At 37.9% G+C, this 19,378-nt stretch overlaps 1 protein-coding gene across 1 annotated transcript in view; it reads right to left on the minus strand.

Moving 5' to 3' along the window:
- Window positions 1-7,958: 7,958 nt before the first annotated feature.
- svild (supervillin d) overlaps window positions 7,959-19,378 on the minus strand; it is a 48,556-nt gene continuing 37,136 nt past the window's right edge. Inside the window, exons 21-23 of the mRNA XM_016246107.1 lie at window positions 9,926-10,038; window positions 9,082-9,237; window positions 7,959-8,828 (exon numbers count right to left, since the gene is read on the minus strand). Coding sequence (XP_016101593.1) covers window positions 8,742-8,828; window positions 9,082-9,237; window positions 9,926-10,038 — 356 coding nt within the window. The 3' untranslated portion in view covers window positions 7,959-8,741. The remainder of the gene's footprint in view (window positions 8,829-9,081; window positions 9,238-9,925; window positions 10,039-19,378) is intronic.

Consider the following 19,378-nt stretch of genomic DNA (forward strand, 5'->3'; position numbering starts at 1 on the left):
GAGAGAGAGAGAGAGAGAGAGAGAGAGGCTGTGTGTGTGTGTATTACCACCTTTTTTGCCACGTTTCTCTTTAACAGTAAAGCTGTGGCTTTAATTCCTTTAGAAACAATGATGTTACCAGCTCCTTGTTGAGAAAGATAATGTAGCTCTTGAGCGATTAAGCTATTTAGTTGATAAAATTGCGGGGCAGCGCTAAAAAGTTTGTTCCTGAATGTCTGAGTTCGGCCGCAGCGTGATCTGTGTGTGTGACTGAACTTAACACCAAACTGCTTCTGTTTCACACAAATGCTGGCACAGACGTGCATGTTCGGCTAGAGTCGCTTTTAACTCGTGCATCTTCGGAAGCGGCTTCTATTTTTTTTTATTGTAGAGAGTGTGTTAATTTGTGCAATGATAACCTACCAGCAATGTAAATGATTTTTTAAACATATTAGAATGAATACATTACAATATAAATTTATTAGAACAAGTACATTATTATTTATGGGCTAAAAAAAAGATGCAAACAATCAGAATATTGTACCTGGTGGGGAGTGCCCAATGTAAACATGAAACATATGCTTAATTTGTGCAATGATAACCTACCAGGAATGTAAATTTATTTTTTAAATATATTAGAATGAGTACATTACAATATACATTTATTAGAACAAGTACATTATTATTTATGGGCTTAAAAACAAGATACAAACAATCAGAATATTGTACCTGATGGAGAGTGCCCAATGTAAACATGAAACATATGCAATTACCTATATTGTACTGTGGTACAGTTATGGATGCCCTTCATAATGCAGAGGTCAACTGCCTGCTCTTCCAATAGTTAGAAATGGCACTATAGTATGCAGTGTTTAATAAACAGAGGTGAAATTCAGTGCAGTCATGTATTGGGATATGTATCGTATCGTGGCCTCTGTATCGTGATGCGTATCGTATCGTGACTTTGCTGGTGATACACAGCCCTAATAGTGATGTCCTTACTACCTTTCTGGGCCTTGAACGTTCAGTTCCCTTGCTGTATATGGAGGTTCAGAAAGCTCTCGGATTTCATCAAAAATATTATAATTTGTGTTCTGAAGATGAACAAAGGTCTTACGACATGAGGGTGAGTAATTAATGACAGAACATTTTTGGGTGAACTAACTAAACCACTGTCAACAGAGCGCGCTCTTGAAGGGTTGCCATGTCCACTTGTCTTGGCCCATAAAGTGTTTTTTTTTTCCTAGCAAGATTTGGCAACACTAATGATTTAAGACGTACCTTGTTCCCTGTGATTTCTTGCAGCGTGTACACAGAGAAGAGACATAACTCTGATACGTTGTTTAAATACGTTGTTAATAACAAGTTGTCCAGTTTGTTTCCTGATACAGCATATAATTTTTGTAAATGCGGTTGCCACTACCTGAATTTTACAGCAGTTAATTCCGCTGTAGAATGCATTGTCACTTCTGTGAATTACTGAACTGTGTGTACAGAACAGGATTAAGCACTAAAAGGTGAGTTGACAAATAAATTTAGCTACAGTGTGTACTGTGTACTGCAGATGTGATTTTCTTTAAATCAATAAGATGTGTCTTTGTTTGTACATGTGGTACAGGTGCTCTTTAAGTCAGTGATTACATGGAACATGCACATCCTGTATTGTCACCATCTGTACTCTGAATCACAGTCTCAAAAATACCACCACAAGCACACACACACTGGACAACAGCTCTCCATCAGACAGGAATCATTCACAAACTGCGTGACTTTGCTGGTGATACACAGCCCTAATAATAAGGCAGAATAGTTTCTATACTGTAATAAATGTCTATGTCAATTAGCACTGCATTGTTCATATACTTTATTTATTACCTGGAGATGACTTGATAAACACAAATAAACCATATATTGTCGCAATCGTTTGCTTAATGTCTTCATGTTTCCAAACGTTTCTGTTTTTCTGTGAAAACAACTGTTTTCATACAGCGATAGCTGGACGCTTTTGTCCATATTAGGAATTTCCCCGTACGACTTTCTGCGCGAGAGCGCCCTCCGGCTTCGAGTATGAATGAAACATACACTGCACGGAGTGTTAGTGCTTCGCAATGTACATCTCGCCTTATTCTGGGTCCTAATAAAACATCAGATCATGCACAGACTATCCTCTCTCTTTTAATTTAAATCTATATGTATTCATACCGGCTCTTGAGAACCTCTAAGCGAACACACTTGCCCGAAAAAGTGCGGGGGACGAATTTACGTGACAACATTTGCGTGTGTTCAGATGAGCAGGAAAATAGTTCTATCCTACACAATTACTCGCTAACAAAGGTTATTCGTCCAATTCGATGCATATTGTACGCATTATATTTTTGTTAAATTAACAAAATCACTGGTAAATAAAACACACCTTAGTATCGATATTTTTTGTTTGAGTATCGATACTTTCGATACTCGCGTCAGTATCGATATATCGATACTTTGGATCGATACGCCCATCCCTACCCTGGCTCACTGGATGTCATGACAACAAATGTCATGAAGGAAAAGTTTCAATATCACACCTTCGCTTTCATTTCGGAACATCTCCAAAAAGACATTTAAAAACTAAACATATGATTTACAAGTTTAACATGCATTTATCAAAGTAGGAAATAATTCGTGTTCTTGAAATACGAAATGGAGGCGGTCCGGACTGAATTCCCTCCGGGTCCGGATCCGGACCGGAGTCTGGACTTTGAGAAGTCCTTAGATAGATTCCCTCAAAAGAACAGTACATCTAAAGTTTTTGAGTTGCTTTATGATAATTTACAGGTTACTGATGTTTGGCGGGGGGATTTTTACATCCAAATGATAAGGAATATACGGGGACAAATAATGCTCTTACACGCAAGTCACAAATTGACTTTTGGCTCTTATGCAGTTCAGTTTGTCTCAGACACTTCGATAGGTTATTCACCTTTATCTGATCATAGATTTATCTCAATCTCTTTAATTGGAAATACAGATAGTTGTAAAATAATTCGTGGTTACTGGAAATTTAATAATATCTTACTTTCGGATGCAAATTTTGTAGAATCTGTTAAAAAACTGCTTCTATTTTGGAAGATGAATCTATGAGTATCCAAAGATGGGAATTTTTTTAATTCAAAGTTAGACAAATAGCTATGCGTCGAGGCAAAGAACTTAAAGTGGCAAATTCTAGAAGATGTCAAGATATTATCAATGAGCTTGGCAAGTTGTTATCTAAAGAAACTCTTAATACAGAGGAGGGATCCTATTTATCAAATTTGAGAAACGCAATAGATGATCGCTATTTAGATTTAGCTAAGGGCGCATTTATAAGATCTAGAGCTAAATGGTTGGAAATGGGAGAGAAAAATACCAGTTATGTTTTTGCTCTGGAAAAGAGAAATATAAAAAGAAATTGTCTAGCAGCGTTAAAAATTGATAACATACACAAAACCCCTGTCAAATTAATAAATATGTATACTCTTTTTTTTTTTTTTTTTTTTACAAATTATATTGCTCAAATTAAAATGAAAATTATGCCAGATCCTTTCTACAAAAAAATCACACCTTTCACTCCAGTAATTTCAAGTGGTTTGTTAAAATGACCTTTCTTTAGACAAACTCACCAAAGCAATGCAATCTATAAAGAAGGGTAAATCCCCAGGCACAGATGGCCTAACTATTGAGTTTTATGCATACTTTGGGAATCCATTAAGAGACCATTACTTAGAATGTACAATGAATGTATTATTAATGAGGAATTATGTACTTCTATGAAACAAGTCCTTATTACCTTGATACCAAAACCAGGCAAAGACCTTCTCTCCCTTCACAACTGAAGGCCAAGCTAAATGGTTGGAAAGGGGAGAGAAAAATACCAGTTATGTTTTTGCTCTGGAAAAGACAAATATAAAAAGAAATTGTCTAGCAGCGTTAAAAATTGATAACATACACAAAACCCCTGTCAAATTAATAAATATGTATACTCTTTTTTTTTTTTTTTTTTTTACAAATTATATTGCTCAAATTAAAATGAAAATTATGCCAGATCCTTTCTACAAAAAAATCACACCTTTCACTCCAGTAATTTCAAGTGGTTTGTTAAAATGACCTTTCTTTAGACAAACTCACCAAAGCAATGCAATCTATAAAGAAGGGTAAATCCCCAGGCACAGATGGCCTAACTATTGAGTTTTATGCATACTTTGGGAATCCATTAAGAGACCATTACTTAGAATGTACAATGAATGTATTATTAATGAGGAATTATGTACTTCTATGAAACAAGTCCTTATTACCTTGATACCAAAACCAGGCAAAGACCTTCTCTCCCTTCACAACTGGAGGCCAATTACTTTACTACATTTAGATGATAAAATTCTACCATTAGTTCTGGCAAAAAGATGAAAAACAGGCTTATCTGATATAATTAATGAAACTCAAAGTGGTTTTATGCCTAAACGACATATAAATTGTAATATCAGGTTAATTTTGGATCTCATAGATTATGCTAATTATCTTAACTCTGATGCAATCATTCTGTTTCTAGATTTTTACAAAGCGTTCAATACCATCGACCAAAACCAGGCAAAGACCTTCTCTCCCTTCACAACTGAAGGCCAGTTTACTAAATTTAGATTATAAAATTCTATCATTAGTTCTTGCAAAAAGATTAAAAACAGGCTTATCTAATATAATTAATGAAACTCAAACTGGTTTTATGCCTAAACGACATATAAGTTGTAATATCAGGCTCATTTTGGATCTCATAGATTATGCGAATTATATTAACTCTGATGCAGTCATTCTGTTTCTAGATTTTTACAAAGCATTCGATACCATCGAACATAAATTTATATCTTCTACTCTAGAGTTGTTTGGTTTTGGAGAAAAATTTATAAAAATGGTTCAAATGATATATAAGGATATTAATAGTTCAGTTCTCTTACAATTTGATACTTCTAATAGATTTCCTATCAACAGGGGAGTTAGGCAAGGTTGTGGAATCTCCCCTTTTCTGTTCTTATTAGTCGTGGAATTACTCTCTTTAAATATTCGAAATAATCCTGATATCAAAGGGTTGACCATTTTTGATCGTGAGATTAGAAGTTCACTTGCGGATGATACAACCCTGTTTTTAGAAAATACAAATCAGGTTGCAAAAGTACTTGAAATCATTAACTCCTTTTCGGAGGCTTCTGGTTTAAAATTAAATATTCCTAAATGTGAAATGTTTTGTTTATTTGATAACCTTGAAACCTTTGTGAATAATATACCTATTAAAGATAATGTGAAATATCTCGGCATCCATATTTCTAAGAAAATCTCTCTTAGGCAAGAAATGAATTTTATTCCTAACTTTTAAAAAAAGCAAAACTAATATTTAACAATTGGCTTCAAAGAGATCTATCCTTCCATGGTAGAGTTCTTTTAATAAAAGCAGAAGGTCTGTCTCATTTTATATACCCATCGTTTTCATTATTTGTTCATGACAATTCATTTTTAGTACAATACATGAAATTAATAGTTTATAGTTTAACTTTTTTGGGAAAAACAAACATCAACATTTGAAGAAACAAGTTCTCTGTGGTAAGAAAGCTGATGGAGGTTTTGACATGCTTGTTTTTTTACATTAATTATACTTTCAAAGTAAATTGGGTTAAGAATTGTGTCAATTCACCAGATTATATTTGGTACTTTATCCCATACAATATCTATAAAAATGTGGGAGGTCTTACATTTTTTGTTAACTTGTAACTTTTCCCCTTCTAAACTCCCCATTAAACTTTCTAAATTTCATGAACAGGCACTTTTGGCATGGAAACTTTGTTTTGTTCTCAATTTCTCCCCGCATAAAGTGAAGCTATGGAACAATGAGAGTATTTTAGTAAAGAACAAGTCGATTTTTTTCTTAAGAATTGGCATGAAAAATTTATTAATTATATTTGTGATATACTAGATCCTCAAGGGAATGTTTACTCTTACTGTGATTTCATGTTTAAATACAATTTCCCTGTTGTTCATAAGGAATTTCTTACAATTGTTAAAGCTATACCTAATGGTCTTGTTCACTTAATGAAATGTCATCCATCATTTGAAGTGATTGTAAAAAGGGAGCCAATTTTTTTGGTTGATGACAAGTGCATTTATGACCCAAAATGAAATAATAAAATTATAAGAAATGTGTTTCAGTCAGGGAAAAGAATTACTCCGAGGGGAATTTTTTTTTTAGAATTCTTTCATAGATAATTGGAAAAAAGCATGGCTCTTACCTTATAAATTCTGTCCCCAACAAAGTAAAATAATTACATTTAAAGATTTTGCATGATATATACCCCACTAATGAGATTACATCCAAATTTGGTAATCCTCATCTGAATTGTAATTTCTGTCATTTCAGTATTGAGTCTATTGCTCATCTTTTTTTCAAATGCCCCCTTGTTAAGGAAATTTGGTCCGAGGTGTCAAAATTATTTTCTTGTATGTAGACATTCATTTAACTATGTGTGATATATTTTGTTATTTTTCTCATTGTAAACATAACATAGAATATATAGGAAATGTATTTATTTTATTGGGAAAATATTATATTCATAAATGTACATTTTCCTCAACATTCCCAAAATTACATAATTTTCTTTGTGACTTTAATTACCTAATTATAACACAAAAAAATATGAAAACCAATAAAAGTGTCAAATTTGTGAAACTGTAAAATTATCTGCTGAATGTTACATAATTTAGATTTACTACCTCTGTATTTTTTGTTTTATCTATTTATTCTTATTTATTTTTTCTTTGTCTTCCTATATTATTTCTGTATTCATAATGTCATCCAATGTTGTATTAAAGTGTTTATACTTGCAATAAAAAAATAAAACGAAGCCCCGCCTTCTGAACAAAAGAGCCAATAGCTAATCGGTAAGTTCAGCATGTCACTGCAGGTGCAGTTAGAACCGTCACGGTTGCTATAGAAACAGTCAACGGCTCTGAGACGTGCAGTTAGGACCGATTTCAAAATATGAAATTTAATCATAAGCTTAGTGAACAGTTTTGGAGAATTTGATGTTTCCCCATTCAAAGAGATAGGAGCTGCACTTGCATGCCCGAGAGGCGTTTCAAAGATGGACGCCGAGTGACATGACTTGCCTTAAAGGGACTTTGGTTGTATAACTTACCTTCAGAAAGGGCGACTGCACACCGCATTAAAAAGAAATGATCATTCATGTTTTCATAACTGCTGGGCAAATTCAAAAACTAAACAAAAATTAAATCATCTTTGATAGCAAGGGGACCCCTGGTGTTTTGGGGGCCCTACGCAGCTTGCGTATAGGGAGGATCGGCTCTGGGCGGACCTGCCAATTCTGGTATTCTCTGGCAAATCCTTTTCGAGGGTTGCCTCTCCAGTGCACCTGTTGTCACTTTCAATTGCACCAAAGCAGTTAAAACACATTCACCATCACTTATGCTTCCTAACTGGACAGAAATATCCTTTGCTCATATTAGGGAACAAAGAATCATCACAGTATAAAACCAAGTCAGTTAAACTTCAGTGTATAGGGTACAGAAATGTCACAGAGAGAGATATGCAAAGCATGGATAGTCTTGCCCAGCACATCATCAATCATCAGTTTGTAGTTACTTTTTGCACATTTCACAAAGTTCCAGTGGTAATCAGTAATTCACACCACTGATTCGCTACTTTACTTGTTCCCCTCTCTCATTTCCTCCAAATCAGCAATGCCGTGTTTGTGTAAAACAAATAACACCCACATAACCTTATTTCAAGACACAGGAACAATTCTACAGTGATTTTGCCATTACAGATATATAGGTTTTAGAAATGTATATTAAATAAAAAAAAATAAGCATATAAAATAAGAGTACTTGGTGTCTTTGCATCTTTGGTAATAAAAAACAAATCTGAAACACTAGATTCTTACACACACTGGAATGATCTGGTAAATAGTCTTGCAATTTATTATGAGAGAATGGACAAAGGAGCATGACATCTAGTGGTATGAACTTGAATAGCATTTATCAACCAGCAAGAGCTGTTAAGAGTATGTTTTGGTGGCACAATAATTCTGGTACTGGACAAACAATACACATTCATACCTTAAAGAATCCACATACACATACATATTAATTTGTTATATTTAATGTTGACTGTACCACCACACTTAATACTGTATATTAGTCACTCATTCCTGTGGCAGCAGTGCACTTAATATTTGCACATGATATGGCTTAAAGAGCTATTCACTTTTAAATGTTAATCTTGCAGAGCTCTATGACTGAGCGAAAGGCCTCTATTTGTTTTCGACTGATTACATGAATTGTCACCATTAGTGTTTAATGCATTTTAAGATCACAGTTCGATAGCAACATGGTTAAACAGGGTAAAATAAAATGATACATATTTATAATGCAAGCTTGTGCATAGCGAAACAGATTTATGTCCACATGCTTCATGCAATTCCCAAAACAAACGCATTTTACATTAAATGCCTAGATGTGTCGATACTTAAATTGTGTAGAAAAGTCTTGTAACCAAAAGTTACTGATGTATGAAACTGCTACAGCCGTAGGTGGGTTCTTCTTCTATTAAAAGATTTAACTGTATATATTGGTAATGTACATAAAAAAAGATTTGCTTAAAAAGCACAAAGAAAATCCACATTATTCCTTAGTAATTATTTAAAGTGAATATACAACAGATTGCAGACACAAAATGTTTCTTAAATTTAAAAGAAGCCTTTGCTCTTTTTCAGTTTCAGCTGTTTCCAGTTTGGGAGGGCATTAAATTCATCCCGCGTCATATCCAAAACACTCTGCAAAACAAATACAATCTGTATTAACATAGATCTGTGCTAACATCAGCTTGCAGAAAATTATAGGTTAATATGACTTTCAGACAAAAAAAAAGCCACACTGGAAAACTATTAAACCAACGTGAGCATTTGCTGATCTTTGACACTTTCCTTGATAACCATTTAAGACTAAACTATTGACCCTTAGGGTAGGTTTTGAAACAGTTTTGCTTAGTAAAGGGCTTGTGTGAACATCTTTAGGTGGAGTTGTTACCTGAAAGTCTTTATCTGACAGGTAGCTCTCGAGGCGCAGAGGGTCCACTCCCTCTGGCAGAGGTTTGGAGCTGAGCTCCTCAATTGTGTACTGCTGCCTGCTGAGTTTAGACAGAGCATCTTTAACCAGGATCACTTTATTACGGGCTCCTTCAACCTGCACAAACATTCAAACATACAGTTTTATCATACATAGGCTTCAATATTAAAGCTGTATTGAAATCGACCACCAACTATTCAGATATTAGTCATATATGAGAGTGCTTATACGAAAATGCAGACGTTAAATCTGTAGTTTTAACAAAAGCCCTGGAGTTTTATTTGTCTGCGAAAGTCCACTGGATGATGCAAAAATCACATGTTGCATCATCTGACAGACTTTCTTGACAAATAAATGGATATACCTGGATGCAGGTAGCATGGAGAAGTACACATTGTTCATCTATATAAATTATTGAAACTGTAACAGTATAAAGCTGGTTGAAAATGTACAAACATATCCTTTAATAACCACTTTTGAAGTTAGTAATAATTTAATGTCAGGATACAAGTTTCACTTTTACTAAATCTGGTATGTTTTAGAACCTTGCAAAGGAAAGTCACAGAGTAAATCGAGACACAGGCTGCTTTACAAAGAAAAACTACTTTGTGCCTAGATTTCTGAAGCTGACTTTTAAATATATAGGTACAATTTTATGTAGAATTTTATGTTTTGGCAAGAGTTTTTTTGACAGTACCCATATTCTAACATGTATTATTATTATTATTATTATTATTTTAACACATTATTTCTCTGTTCTCTTTACTACTATGGTATTATGAAAGCTATGTGTGAGGTACTGTACCTGCACTTTACTATTTGGGTCTTTCTCCCAATAAGGGAAGATGTTGGTAAAAGTGAGTGGTTCTGCACCAGCCAGGATCAGGTAGGCCTGAGGAGGCCGTCTGGAGTTCTTCTCTGAAAAACAAACACAAGAAAGTCAATATTACACAGCAAAGCAATTAAACATGCACAAAGAGGTAGGTTTACACTCTTTCATCATATTATGCTTAAAGGTTTAAAAAAAATCCATATCCATATACAAAGCAAGCAATTTTCTTTTTCAGGTGAACTATTCTATTAAGCTGACAATGTGTAAAGTAATTAAGTAAAGGTCAGACCCTATCTATCTATCTAATTTTTAAATAAAACAAAAATGAATAAAAAATCTAAATATCTAATATAATTAATAACTTTTTTAATTAAATACATTTGGCTGAGAAATTACCCACAAAAGATCATTTAAAGCCATTACTGTGTGACATGAGAAATAGATATTACAAAGTATCTTTAGATAGATTTTTTTTCTCATTTTCTTTTTCCATTTTTAATTTTTGGTCGAACTATCCTTTTAATAATTTTTTTTACTAATATGGATTTTTTTAAATTAATATGTAAATATGAAATACTTTTTTTATGAAATTATACTCTAAATAATAAACTAAAACTGCCAGTAGGTGAAGGTAAATGTCTTGAGTCACTGAGTTATTAATTCATTCAAACGTCTGATTCACTCAGTAATGAAACAAATGGCTCTCTTTATGAATGGGGCATTGAATCATCGGTTGACCAGATTCCTTCAAAATGCGGATTCATACAGAAATTGTGTTGATTGGAGACCAACAACAGTTCAGCTGTGGCATTAATATTTGCATCTGCAAAACTGAACAAAAATAGACAATATTGTGTTTAAAATATAACACATTATTAACTTCTTATTTACTGAACACATTTACACTCGTGCTATTCGGGACAAAAACAGCACTCGTGTGATATCGCTTATCATATGTTATAAATATATGAGACAAAAACTCACACAGTGGCATTTCTATTTTGGCCCAATATCTGGAATTTTAGGGGCACATAACGTCTCTGTTACGTATGGTAACCCTCGTTCCCTGAAGGAGGGAACGGAGACGTCACGTCGGATGACCGACGAATTGGGATCTCGCTTAGAGAGACCAATCCACTTCGAGTGTAAACTAAATGAGCCAATGCACATTGGCATGCGATTATTGCATCCAGCTGCCGCTGATCACAGCATGACTATAAGTAGGCAGCAGATGCAGCACATATTCAGGTTTGCACTGAGGAGCCGAGCCGGTGACCCGGCTGCTCAGCAGTGGTACAGGAGCTGTGGCGACGGGACGTGACATCTCCGTTCCCTCCTTCAGGGAACGAGGGTTACCATGCGTAACAGAGACGTTCCCTTTCAGTCGGTCACTCTCGACGTCACGTCGGATGACCGACGAATTGGGATCCATACCAAAAGGCCACAGATACTGCCCCTTTCAGTGTCCTGCGGGAGCCTCCTGCGCCCCAACTTTTTGGCGCAGGGCAGGGCTTACCACAAGAGGACCAGCTACTGTTGCTATGGCACTACCCACTCAGTAAGACTGGATAACACTGGGAAAACGTACCCATTCCACTTGGGACAGGGACGTTACGGAAGCTCCAACCTTCCCGAAGGAGGTTTCGGAAGCAAATACACACATGAACATTCCTTAGGTGCATGTGGAAGATTGGAGGTGATTGTAACCCTCTTGGAATGGCAGAAGTCTGCCGGGGGAAACACGGGCTCGAGGCTATACCGTGGACTTTACACATATGGGATCCACTTAGGTCTCTACATATGGAACCCAGCCCTCTACCGGTTCTCACAGATTCATCGAGAGAGGGCCTGGCGCCGGATGCTCTGCCACGTCTGGCTGCCGAGGGGACGGAGGAGCTCAACAGGGTCTACTATACGGACTCTCTGGAGCAGTTTTAGCAAGCCGACCCGGAGCCGGGGCCACTCAGTGCTTCTACCCGTTTGAGGTGAGAACACAGGAGGATACCGGCTACACACGAAGGCTATAGAGTCTAGCAAACGTGTTAGCGGTCGCCCAGCCCGCAGCTCTTCAGATATCTGCCAGCGAGGTGCCACGAGCCAGCGCCCAGGAGGATGCAACATTTCTAGTTGAGTGAGCTCGCAACCTGAAAGGGCAGGGCACACCCTGTGCCTAATAAGCCAGGGTGATGGCATCCACAATCAAGCGGGCCACCCTCTGCTTAGAGACGGCTCAGCCGGCCTCCGTGACAGACAAAGAGCTGGTCTGAGGTCCTGAAGCTTTGTTTCCGGTCTACGTAGCACCTTAAGGCTCGGACGGGACAGAGCAAAGCTAGGGCTGGGTCTGCCTCCTCTGGAGGCAGCACTTGCAGGCTCACCACCTGATCTCTGAAGGGAATAGTGGAAACCTTGGGCACATAGCCGGGCATGAATCGTCGACCGAAAATGCGTGCAGGTCCCCTACCCTCTTGATGGAGGCCAGTGCAAGCAGGAGTAGAGTTTTCATTGACAGACACTTCAGCTCGACTGTCTGCAAAGGCTCAAATGGGCCCTGCTGTAGTGCTGTGAGCATTACAGTCAGGTCCAAAGAGGGTATAGAGGGGGGCCGTGGAGGATTTAGACTTAGCCTCCCTAAGGAACCTGATGATCAGGTCATGCTTCCCCAGTGACTTCCCTTCTACGGGGTCGTGGTTAGAAGCGATCGCGGTGACATAGACTTTGAGGGTGGAGGGAGACAGCCTTCACTCCAACCCTTGCTGCAAGAAGGTCAGCACGACTCTGATCGGGCATCTTCGGGGGTCTTCTCGGTGAGAAGTACACCACTCAACGAACAGGTTCCACTTCAAGGCGTAAGCGTGTCTCGTAGACGGTGCTCTCGCTGAAGTGATGGTGTCAACTACCTCTCAGGTCACCAGGTCACCTAGAACCTCCGCGTCCCGTCCAGGGATCAGACATGAAGTTTCCAGAGGTCTGGACGCGGGTGCCAAAGGGTGCCCCGTCCCTGAGTCAGTAGATCCTTCCTCAGAGGAACCGGCCAAGGAGGGGCTGTTACGAGGAGCATTAGTTCCGGGAACCAGATCCGGGTGGGCCAATAGGGCGCCACTAACAGGACCTGCTCCTCGTCCTCCCTGACCTTGCACAGTATCTGTGCAAGAAGGCTCACTGGGGGAAATGCATATTTGCGAAGGGTCTCGCGCCCAGCTGTGTGCCAGTGTGTCCGTGCCGAGTGTTCCCTCGGTCAGGGAGTAGAACAACTGGCAGTGAGAGGTTTCTGGAGAAGCAAACAGGTCTACCTGAGCGGCTCCGAAATGCCTCCAAATCCGCTGGATCGTCTGGGGATGGAGTCGCCATTCTCCCGGAAGCGCAGCTCGTTGGCTGCTCGGTTGAGCAGCCCAGGAATGTGAACAGCACAAAGCGACCACCTTGTCGGTTGATGTATGCCACAGTCGCAGTGTTGTCTGTGCGAACTAGTACATGCTCGCCTCGTAAGCGCCCTTTGAGACGGATGAAGGCGAGGTGTACTGCAGCAACTCAAGGCAGTTGATGTGCCAGTGCAGTTGGGGCCTCGTCCAGACCCCTGACACTGCAAGCCCGTTGTACGTGGCCCCCCAGCCGGTGGTTGAGGCATCCGTGTGAACCACAGCATGCCTGGAGACCTGTTCTAGGGGCACCCCTGCCCAGAGAAACACAAGGTTTGACCACGGGGTGAAGGTTTGGCAGCAGGCCGGTGTAACTTGGACTCGGTAAGTGCCGCGTTGCCACGCCCACCTTGGGACTCGGCTATGGAGCCGGTGCTGAAGCGGTTTCATATGAAGCAGTCCCAGCGGTGTGAAGCCCCAGGAGCCTCTGAAATTGTTTCAGTGGGACCGCCATCCTGCTCTTTAATGTATTCAAGCAGTTCAACACCGACTGAGTATGTTCCTGCGTGAGGCGTGCTGTCTGTTCGACCGAGTCCAACTCCATACGAGAAAAGAGATCCTCTGCGTCAGGGAGAGTTTGCTCTTTTCCCAGTTGACCCGAAGTTGTGAGAGCACTAAGTGCCTGTGTTCGCACAACTGATCCTGAGACTGAGAAAGTATGAGCCAATCGTCAAGGTAGTTGAGGATGCGAATGCCCTGTTCTCTCAGGGGAACAAGGGCCGCCTCCGCAACTTTCGTGAAGACACGGGGTGACAGGGACAGCCCGAAGGGCAGGACATTGTACTGATATGCCTGTCCTTCGAACGCAAACCGCAGGAATGGCCTGTGGCGCGGAAGGATCGACACATGGAAGTACGCGTCTGTCAGGTCGATTGCTGCGAACCAGTCTTGGGGACGGATGCACCTGAAGATGCACTTCTGCATGAGCATCTTGAACGGGAGCCTATGAAGGGCCCGGTTCAAGACGCGCAGATCCAAGATGGGTCTAAACCCACCGCCTTTCTTGGGTACAATGAAGTAAGGGCTGTAAAACCCCCTCCTCATATCGGCTTGAGGGACCGGCTCTATCGCATCCTTCACCAGCAGGACTGCGATTTCTGCCCGCAAGACAGAGCTTTGATTTCTTTGTGCAAAAAATTATTCTCCTAGCTTCGTAACTTTACAGTTGAACCACTGATGTCACACGGACTACTTTGTCAATCATCTTGGTACTTTTCTGGACCTTGAACGTGGTAGTTACCTTGCTGTCTATGGGAGGGACAGAGAGCCCTCAGATTTAATCAAAAATATCTTAAATTGTGTTCTGAAGATGAACGAAGGTCTTACGGGTTTGGAACAACACGAGGGTGAGTAATTAATGACAGAATTGTCATTTTTGGGTGAACTAACCCTTTAAATCATCAGTAAGACTTTAGATTAGGTGACACTATTTACTATTAACTAGTTGTTTATTAGTATGCATATTACTAGCGTACTGGCTGTTTATTAGTACTTATAAAGCACATATTAATGCCTTATTCTGCATGACCATATTCTAGATCCCTTAACCCTACCCAAATACCTAAACATAACAACTACAACAACTACCTTACTATCAATAAGCAGTAAATTAGGAGTTTATTGAGGGAAAACAACACATTAAATGTTTTCCTATTCTAAAGTGTTACCAAACCATCCTAGAGGGCAACACTCCTTTTCCTGACCTCTGCCCTGAATGAATGAGTTTTATATGGTAATGTATTTTAAGACCATATATGTGAACAATATGTGTGTAATTTATATATGCAAGTTTATTAAAAAACTAAATAAATATATATATATATATATATATATATATATATATATATATATATATATGTGTGTGTGTGTGTGTGTGTGTGCGCAAGTGCGCAAGAGAGTCTGTGTTTAAGTGTGTGCAGGGTGATGAGAGGGGTTTAAGATTGCTGGGAAATAAAGGGTCCAAAAAGACCCCTGAAACAGTGCTGGGAAGGTTACTTTGTAAATGTAATAGGTTACAGATTACAAGTTACCCTATTTAAAATGTAATAGTAGTGTAACTTGTTCAGTTACTTTATTAAAGTAATGTAACTGATTACTTTTGATTACGTTTTGATTACTTTTCTAACTGTTTGCCACTGTTAATCATTTTCAAACATTTGCACCATGCAAGGTTAGTGCTCAACACTGTCAAGACTTTCAAAATCCTTCATCACTTGAATTAAGATGATCAAATTTGAACACATCCACCACAAAATCAGACTTTAGTACCACCTTTTACTTTGAGATTGATCTGAAGTTCAATGCAGATTTAAAATAATAATAAATAGTTTACTGATACTGTTTTTGAAACCAAATCTTTGCATAACTACAGGAAACACTGCATCTAACAATGATTTGGAAAATAAATAGTTAATTAAAAAAATAAAATAAAAGCATATACATCAACTCAAATACGGTTATCTAATAAGCAGGTGTTCTATTCTGTGTACTGAATTCCTGAAACATTGGTGTCTTTTTGAAACATTGGTCTCTCTTTGTATATGATATGATGATAGTTTTTTCAAAATAAGTAAAATGCTCATGAAGTGACTCAGAGCAGTTCTAGAGATTATGTTTATGTGTTCATGTACTCATATATAGAGGCGGCAGAGGCTGAAAACTGCGTAGTAAATGAAACCGCATGTCTGTGCCATTAATTTCCAAAAGGGGCGGACTGGGAAAAAAATTTCAGGCCGGGAAATCTCACACTCATGCACCCACAACAAATTTCAGTCTCTTTATTTTGCCCTGATATCTATCTCTCTCATGACTTTAATACTCAAAATTGAACAAAACTATACTTTCTGAATTGCCTACATGTCAAAATTAGTACATCACTACAATATCTTTATAGAAAAATCCTACTGAACATGAGTCATGTTTTACCCGTACAAAAATAAACCGTGCTTTTATTATAGTAAAAGTACAGTAACCATGTTTTTTTTGTGTTTTTTTTTGGTAAATGGATTACCATTTGTATTTATTTTTACTACAAATTCCATGGTTAAACTATGGCTAGTGTAGCAAAAACCATGGTTCATTTGTGGTTACCATGGTTTAACAATAGTAACCATTGTCATTGGATTTATAGTAAAATCATCATTAATTTTCGTAAGGGTTGAGTTGTTGTCTGCCCTAGCTCCTCCTAAACCTATTATAAAATATGATTATTTGTCTGCTAAATGACTACTGTAACATTACAATAGATAATAAAGATTGTCCTTTATACAGTATTTTGTGTGATGACTGATGAGCAATGGGCTGCTGCGTAAACAAAGACAAAACTACAATAGCATATTTACAGATGAAACTGACCTGCACTTGAAACCCTGAACAGTAGTTTTACTTCTCTGCTCCACTTGTGCACTTCCAGTCCACTCCATTCTCTCTCTCCCATTGATTACTCTGATCCAAACCGTTTGGCGGAGGCACTGAGAGCGAGCGAGCTGAAGCATTGCCAGTTGCGACGAACCGATTCATGATTTATTAGAGATTTGATTATCGAATGGCAAATTCGGAAATAATCGCTATAGTACATTCGGCAGGCAATTATGCAATAATAATATTAAAATAGCGGGCCAAATCGGCTGCCAGGCCACCGGGAATTCTCCCGGTTTTCCACAGACATGCAGAACGTGCAGGATTCATATATTGTCTTTTTAAAGATCATTATTTTGTGTATTTGGTGTAACAGAATATGTTGACATGCTTTAATGTTCAAAAAACACATTATTTTTCAAATACTGTACGTTCTTGTAGGTCCTCTATGTCCCGCCTCTCTCAAACACGTTGTTTTCAACAAAGCCCCATCCTTTGACAAGCGCAGTCTGCTCTGATTGGCCAGTTGACCCAGTGCATTGTGATTGGCCAAACACCACAAGCACGCGTTGGAAATGTAACGCCCCTTACCATAATCGGGAGCTTCAGCTTTCAAAGTAAATATCAAGACAGTTAATAATGTAGTTTACAGTCGCTGATTCAGAAGTGCCAGATTGTCATAGCAAAGTTGGAAATTACCTTTTTTTTTTAGAAATAGCCTTTGTGCACAGCCAGCCTTGTACTCTTCTAGGTTCATAAAATGCGTTGCACAAATTCGAACATCTGGGTTGTGCTGTTCTGTTGTAAATAAATCTTAACCAATGATTCCTAATTGCTTCTACTTCCGGAAGGCCAAATAAAGTGCTTTTGCTTTCGCACTGAAATACACAGCGTCTCCCTGACATGGCTGCATCAACACTACTGCTGTTCCTGAAACCACGCCTTCTTTCTTAGCGTGCACATTTGGGCGGCATTATGCTAATATTTCCACATAGTGACGTAGATAGGTAGGCGTGGCTGACTCTTAACTTTTATAAAAATTTTACAAAAAATTTGAGACTTTAGTCTTTGCAACTTTACAGATCTTCTTTATGCACCAAGAGCTTGTAACACTCCAAAGAGAAAGGAAAATTTGAAATCGCATCATATGACCCCTTTAATAAAAAACAATTACTGTAATTCATCAAATGGGTTTTTTCATGCTCCAAAGATTGTAGTACATTCCTAGTGGCCAGACTGACTTACTACAGGTGAAAGTTTGCCAATATCACCCTTACTGTACATACAGTACATAATTATTCTTAGAAAACAATTACTGTAATTCACCAAAAGGGTGTTTTCATGTTCCAAAGGCTGTAGTACATTTGTAGTTACCAGACTGATTTACTACAAGTGAAATTTTGCCAATTTATTTCATACTGTACATACAGTACATAATTATTCTTAAAAAACAATTCCTGTAATTCACCAAAAGGGTTTTTTCATGTTCCAAAGGCTGTAGTACATTTGAAGTTACGATACTGACTTACTACAGGTGAAATTTTGCCAATATCACCCTTACTGTACATACAACACTTAATTATTCTTCGAAAACAATTACTGTAATTTACCAAAAGGGTTTTTTATGTTTATATTATTTTTTTATGTTCCAAAGGTTGTAGTACGTTCGTAGTGACCAGACTGACTTACTACAGGTGAAATTTTCACAATAACACCCTTACTGTATGTACAGCACACCAAATATTTTCATTAAAAACAAATTCACCAAAAGCTTCTTTTTTTTTCTTCTTCATGTTCTAAAGGTTGTAGTATGCTCCTAGTGGCCTTGGTTTCTACAGCAGATTATTTATATTCGTATTTATTTATTTATGTGTGTGTGTGTGTGTGTGTGTGTACTGGTATATATGGCTTATGAGGACACAAATGTGTATAATGTCACGGGTACCAGAACATAAACATGGTTTATGAGGACACTTCCCGTGTCCCCATAAAACAAAAGTAAAAAAAAAAAAAACATACAAAAAGGTGTTTTATGAAATTCAAAAGTTGCCAGTAGTTTTCTGTGAGGGGTAGGTTTAGGTGTAGGGTGATAGAACAGTGTTTCCCAACCTTTTTTTAGTCGCGGGACCCTTTGGAAATTTTAACAAACTTGTGGCACCCTACAAAATTTATTTTGTCACAATATTGAATTTCTAACTTCGATATGATCATTTGAAAAGTATAGATATTCGGTACAACAGGGAAGAACTCCAGAATATAATGTCATACAGATATTTTTAATATTATAAAAAAATTGTGTCCATCAATGGTGGCAATCAGTAGGCTAATTTCTAATGAAGAGACCAATTTATATGACAGATTTTAGTGTAGGCTTTTAAACATATGTAAACATTTAATTACCATTATAACTAGCTGTCTCACAAATTTTTGCTCACTCAGTGTTTTTTTTATTTTACAGTGGGGTAATTTTGGTGCAGTAGCACGAGATAGCTTGATTTCAAACTTTGAATTGAATAAAAAATGACAAGTAAGCAGTCAGTAATAAAATAAAGAATAAATAAAGAAATTAACGACATGCCTTCTAATTAAATTGCTTTTTAGTTTTTCAGGCAGGTCTAACAGTAGGGTTAAAATATTTAACTTTTTTTTTTTT

The sequence above is a fragment of the Sinocyclocheilus grahami genome, unplaced genomic scaffold (genome assembly GCF_001515645.1).
Source record: "Sinocyclocheilus grahami isolate Dianchi unplaced genomic scaffold, SAMN03320097.WGS_v1.1 scaffold785.1, whole genome shotgun sequence".
NCBI classification, from domain to species: domain Eukaryota; kingdom Metazoa; phylum Chordata; class Actinopteri; order Cypriniformes; family Cyprinidae; genus Sinocyclocheilus; species Sinocyclocheilus grahami.